Source organism: Balaenoptera musculus, chromosome Y (genome assembly GCF_009873245.2).
Source record: "Balaenoptera musculus isolate JJ_BM4_2016_0621 chromosome Y, mBalMus1.pri.v3, whole genome shotgun sequence".
Taxonomy (NCBI): Eukaryota; Metazoa; Chordata; class Mammalia; order Artiodactyla; family Balaenopteridae; genus Balaenoptera; species Balaenoptera musculus.
In genome coordinates, this window is record NC_045807.1 from 1,074,563 (window position 1) to 1,080,745 (window position 6,183).

The 6,183-nt window shown below is 38.0% G+C and overlaps 1 protein-coding gene across 1 annotated transcript; it reads right to left on the reverse strand.

The window, feature by feature from the left end:
• Positions 1–1,312: 1,312 nt before the first annotated feature.
• Positions 1,313–5,829, reverse strand: LOC118889461 (amelogenin, Y isoform-like). Its single transcript, XM_036841223.1, is given in 6 exon segments — positions 1,313–1,389; positions 1,392–1,689; positions 2,442–2,486; positions 2,550–2,591; positions 3,863–3,897; positions 5,763–5,829. Coding segments are annotated over 6 exon segments (564 nt in total).
• Between the last annotated feature and the right edge of the window lie 354 nt (positions 5,830–6,183).

Below are 6,183 nucleotides of genomic sequence, written 5' to 3' on the forward strand. Positions count from 1 at the left end.
CCACAGTATTTGGGATACAATCAATTTTCAAAAATTCAGTCACAATTTCTCATAAATGTAGCAAAATCATGAAATCTTATGTTGCATATAAAATTTATTGGGAAATTATTTTTAATAAAAATATTTTTATTAATTGAATAATTCACTTTTGTTAATTTTTAAATAATTAATTGTTTTTAAATTTCACTATTTGTTGTGAATGTGTCTTATTGTTACACTCACAGGAAATCTTACAGCTTTTTAAGTGATTCAAGTAATAAATGTGAAAGAATAAAAATATAAATAATACATAAAGACGTAAAAATGAGAAAAAAATGAAGTCGTTATAAAAAGCAGAGTAGTATTTAAGGTTTTTTTTTTTAACTAAAGTAAATAATCAAGAACCATGGAAGTAAATAAAAACTCTTTTAAAAAGCAAAAAATAAAAAAAAATTCACTATTTGTACTGTAAGTACAAATACTTAAACAGAGCCTTTAAAATGATCACTTTTAACTATTTTAGAAATAGGAAAAACAGACATCTATAAGTTTGAAATAACTTGCATAATACCATTTTCTTCTTCGGGGCAAAGACAACATTAGAACCCACTTATCCACGCTAAGCATTCAGGTCATTTCTACCTCACCCCTCACTGTTTCTAAGTAGCAAATCACCAACAGCATTTATAAATTTTAGAATTACTAAACTTAATACAGAGCAATGAGGGTTTGTAGGAATGAATGAAGGTCTCCTTATTGGTTACTTCTCATTTATTTGCAGAAACTTCCTGTAGCAGAAGGAAATTTTGAGCTAAATTATGAAAAATTCTTACTAAAATTTATGTTTAATCCTAGCAATGAAATGGAATCTAGAAGTCTGTCTAGTTTAGCTGCCTCCAAATTTCACTAAAAACCATCTAACACAGATAATATTCCTTTACATCTTTAAAGAGTTTTTCCAACTATCATTTTTTAAGCTGTTTAATATTTGCATCTCCTCAAGCCCCAAAGTACTCTTTTTATATATTTCTGTGTAATGGTAGACCACTATTGCTAGTCAAACTATTGAAAGATAAGGAGAACTGTTGTCCTTAAAATGAATGTATTACAGTAATTCATATTATAGCTAGAGTTCAAAATAATTGTAGCTTTTGAACCCACAATAAATGTCACATAGATGAGCAAGTTCATTTATAATATAAAGTTGCAATGCATGTTAGGGTTAAGAGTTATTGAACTATAACTACTGAAACAATAGGCCTTGGATTGTGTGGGAATTGAGAACTCTGGGGGCTAGTCTCGCTTTACCATTCTCATAGGTGTTGCGGCGACTTCACGGTGTACTCACCACTTCCTCCCGCTTGGTCTTGTCTGTTGCTGGCCAAGCCTCCAGAGGCAGGTCAAGAAGAATGGGGGCAGGGGCTGCATGGGGAACATCGGAGGCAGAGGCGGCTGGGGCAGCAGGGGCGGGTGAGGCTGCGGCTGGACGGGCTGCTGGGCGGGCGCAGGAAGGTGTGGCTGGTGGGGTTGGCTTGGAGTCGTGGAGTGCTGGCCAGGAACTGGCACCATGGTTTGCTGGGGGACCGCGCGCTGCTGGGCTGGCACCATGGGGAAGTGGTGATGAGGCGGCAGGGCAGCCTGCTGGGATACCACGGGAATGATTTGGTGGTGCAGCCAGCCACCCATGGGTTCGTAACCGTAGGTCGAGTACTGGTGAGAAGCAAAGAGTCGGGCTTACCATCAGCCCCACTGACATCTGTCACCTACAAATTGTCACTTGCCATTGGCACTTGCCATCTGCTTCTACAAGGATTAAATTATGAGCCACTGCAGCTTCTGACCTTCAACACCCCCTGCAAGAAGTTCAGGGTGGAGATCAGGAATGAGCCACTCTGTGCTCTGGGAAAACTGGCACAACCGGTTTTCAGATGGTTAGCTATTTTCAGGAAGCAATTTTATAAGCCCAGTTCTTGCATCTCCTCACATCTAGAAAAGCACTAAAATCCTTCATGTCTGCTCCTCATGACTAGGAGCAACCTTCTGCAAAAAATATGTGCTTGATTGCATATACTCCTCCTTCACCAAAATCACATGTATACTGACCTTCCCCCCTACCTCTTTGGAGCAGTTTCTCAGAGCCATTTGAAATGTGTCTCCTGGGCTATAGTTCTCACCTTGTCCCAAATAAAAATTAACTCACAACACTCATGTGCTACATTTTTTTTCAATCAACACTTCCAGCTGGAGAAGTAGCAATGTTTTCTTTGTCATTGTGACAATATTAACGCTTATTCATTTTTTCCTGTGCAAGAATTTCTAACTGTGTATACAGATATGACCTTTTACAAACTAGATTTCCCATTAGTGTTTATATGTGGCATAGATATGTTACCTCACTTAAAAGGGAATTGAAATGCATGCTTAATATTTTAAGAGAATAAAGAACAAAAACATCTACATACCAGGTGTCTTATTATGTTCTGGTACCACTTCAGAGGGGTAAGCACCTTAGGAGAAAGAGACATTAGAATACATTTGTTTTAATTTAGTTACATGAAACATACACTCACTGATGCAGTCCCGTCAATACGGACAACCTGAAAATATGAGCTCTATGGAAGAAAGAATAAGGTAAACATTTGTCAGGTGCTCCCTATGTGTGAGGCTCTACCTTACATCCATGGCACACATTTTTCATGTTTTCCCACATACTCTGAGGCAAGTATCATCACCCTCACTTTTACAGACAAGGTCAGGGAGAGCTAAAGAGGTTCCTGAGCTTGACAGAGGTTACAAAAGTAGTAAGTCTGTTTAGTTCCCCGGCTCCTGCTGTTCTTTGCAAGAGAAAAACAAAATGGAAAATTAATGTGATATAACATTAATTATATACTTTTTTGATTTGATGTCACAATGAAAAAGATAAAGGAGGCAGAAACACTGTCCCTCATCCTAGAAACACAGGTTTTCAGGTCAAATATGTCAACCTTTTAAGGTTTAAAAGAAAATCTTGCCTCAAATTTTTTTGACACTTTTCTTTAGTTTGTATGAGTTAACAGGCTCATAGATTGTCATTTGAACTTATGAAAGAAGGAAGAGTTTCCTTCCTTTCTAAACAGTATGTATTTGGTTCACCTCAGGTCTGGGGACTCCTTCATGTAGTAGTACAGCATTTGGTATCAATACAATGAACAATTCTTAACCTTGCTCAAGTTATACTTAACAAAGCACCTTTTATATAAAACTTAACTATTTTGCTCCCAAAACATATTTTGAAGTGTGAGTATTATCATTATTTCCCTTTCCCGATGAAGAAACCAAAGTTCTAGAGAGAGAAAATGATTTGCCCAAGGTCACATGCTTAGTATGGGGTTGAGGAGAGCCTCAAACCCAATTTCCAGAAATCTCATGCTTTCCATTGCTCTGCAGAATGTCTCACAGACCACTTGGTCACTAATATTTCAGTAAAGACAAATGAGGGAGATGCATAGAGTATGAACATCTTAGAATTAGGAGTTTTCCAGCTGGAAAGGATCTTAAATAACATCTTACCTGATTCCCCATGTTTCACAGGCTGGTACAGAACAAAGTCGTTCAGCCAGAGTTCATTTCTGCCTTACTGTGCAGTTCCCCTGAGTGGTAGTTCATGATGGATAAATTTTATAGCCATATAAGAGGAGAAACTGAGTCAGAGAGGCCAGGTAGGACTGTTCTGGGGCAATGCAGGCTTGAGGTGACTCATCAGGGCTTAAACCAGGAAGCTGGTAGTAAGAACTGAAAAAGTGGGACTGAGAAACATCTTGAATGAAGAATCAAGAGATTCTTTACAGAACCCAGTGCATTGTTAACTCAGACAATGGTCAAAATTAGTAAAGAGAAAAATTACCTCATAGCTGAAGTTGATATAACCAGGGTGCCAGGATGAGGCAGTAGTTTTTATAGGGAGGTGGAAAGGAGAAGGAAAAGAATGAGGGTGAGGAAGAGGGAGATGGAGAGGAAGAAGTAGAGAGAGAGAGAGAGGAAGAGATTAAGTCAATATGCAATTTTCACATTAAGAGAGAATGAAACTACTTTTTAAAAATCTATATAGGACAGAATGTATGTGAGGTCTGCTTTTAGTTTGAACATGTACACTGTGTAGGAGAGGAGCCATCTTATTTTAAAGAGGTCCAGAATAACTAAATAACCTGGGGGCAGAAAGCAGCACACATTTATCCTCCGGTAATCTTCAGACACCCCTCCTTACACGTTTGTCAATGAATCCTACTCTATCTCACCCATCATTTCATTTCTTGTTCAAATTCACTCCATGTTGGGAAGAGCGATATGTTTCTCTTATACAATTATAAAATACCAAGAAGAAGAGAACTGTCTCACAAACCTTCCCTTATAGATCAGGAGGCGGATAAGTGCTTAAGTACCAAAGAGATTACTCATAATTTGCATGCAAAGTAAATAACACAGCAACAACAAAAACAAACAACTCTGTGTGATATCTTGATGAATGTTAAAACAAGATGGGTGTGGTAAAGTGGAAACATTGTAAATCCCATGGAAAATGAAACAGTTGATTTATGAAGCTTAGGCTATTTTTTAAAAATTATTCTGTCACTGTCCTTATGACAGAAAAAATTAAAAGTTCAAAATTAAAAACAACCTGAATAATTGTCTAATCCAGGACTGTCTGTCTTGTCAAAAGTGGAGGCCAAGTTATTGATGCCTGCATTGTGGAATTCTGTTTGGTCCTGGTGCTGGGGAGAGGAAGAGGAGAAAGAATCATGCAGATCATCCTCCTCAGCCAGCGAGTTGATTAAGGCTCTATTCTCTTGAAATGCTCATATTTCATAAGAGGGTTTACTCCTCTCATCTGAGTGTGAATTATTATAGTCAGCTAATTGCCTTTCCTCTGTATTCTGGATATAAACCCTCATAGAGTAAGAGTGTTAAATTGAAGAGCAGATAAAGGACTGAATTTGTAATGTGGGGGCCCTCAGGGGATTAGGAATTGCCACAGTGCAGGATTTCAGGAAGGCAGAGTACAGAATCTTGGTCTTGTGGGTGTGAGAGAAGAGAGGAAATAGATATTGAAACTTTGCTGACTTCTGAATAGCAAATGGAGCCTGCTTTGCTGACATGTGATCTAACCTCTCTAACCTTAGGTACCTATGTTTACAGAGAATTGGTCAGACTTCCTCATCCTTGGTACATTTGAATGTGAACTATATACTTATGTATTGGGCATAAGTAAGATTCTGGACAACAACATGTAAGTCATGTGCACATGCACGAAAAGGATGAGGCCTCTGAGAACAGCGAGGTTGTTCAAGAAGGGAATTCCTAACACAGAAATCTAACCCTCTGAAAGATAAGAGCAGTGCAGTTTGGAGGGCAGGAAAATATTTACAGACTTGTAAGAAATTGGATTTCATGTAAAACTGGTATTTTTGTATATGTATCTAAGGCTGATTAACTACTTACTCTGGAGGCCTTTCAAGAGTCCCTTCCAAAATTTCTTCCAGCTAGAGATGGGTAATGATATTTTCAAGCTAATTGTTTCAATAGAATCTCCTGGGTGCTTGTTAAAATGCAGAGCCCTGGACCCCACCCCAGCTATACTGAATCAGAATCTTTGGCAGAGGCATCTGGGAATCTATATTTTTATAAGAAGCTCTTCAAAGAGTTTCTTAAACACAGAGACATTTGAGGACATCTGATCCTGTTCTAAACCCTGAAGTTTACCAAATATGTGGCAGCTTTTTATTTCCAAGCTTGTGGAATTAAGCATTGCTCTTTACTCACAGGCATAGCAAAGGCTGCTCCCAAAAAGCAGGCAAACAAAATCCAGGTCCCCATTTCTTGATGGCCCTGAAATACAAGTCAACACCTGCTTTTCTTAACTCATATCAAACACATGTATAATTAGTGTTTCATAAAATACAAGTAATTCACATTAGTTGGTTGCTAGTAAAAGATTGGGGCCATTTTTTGTGAGGTTACTTCATTCATATATAATGTTCAGTTCTCAGCCCATTTCATTGTTTTTGGAGTCACAGCAGTATAAAGATTCTTTTCATTTAGGTTGTCAGCTAAACAAGCTTAGAGAAATGAACCATCTATTATTACATAATTTATAATGCCATTTTCCTGTACTTACTCAGCCTTTATAGTCACCTAAAGTCACAAAAGCTAAATGTAATTTACAATTAT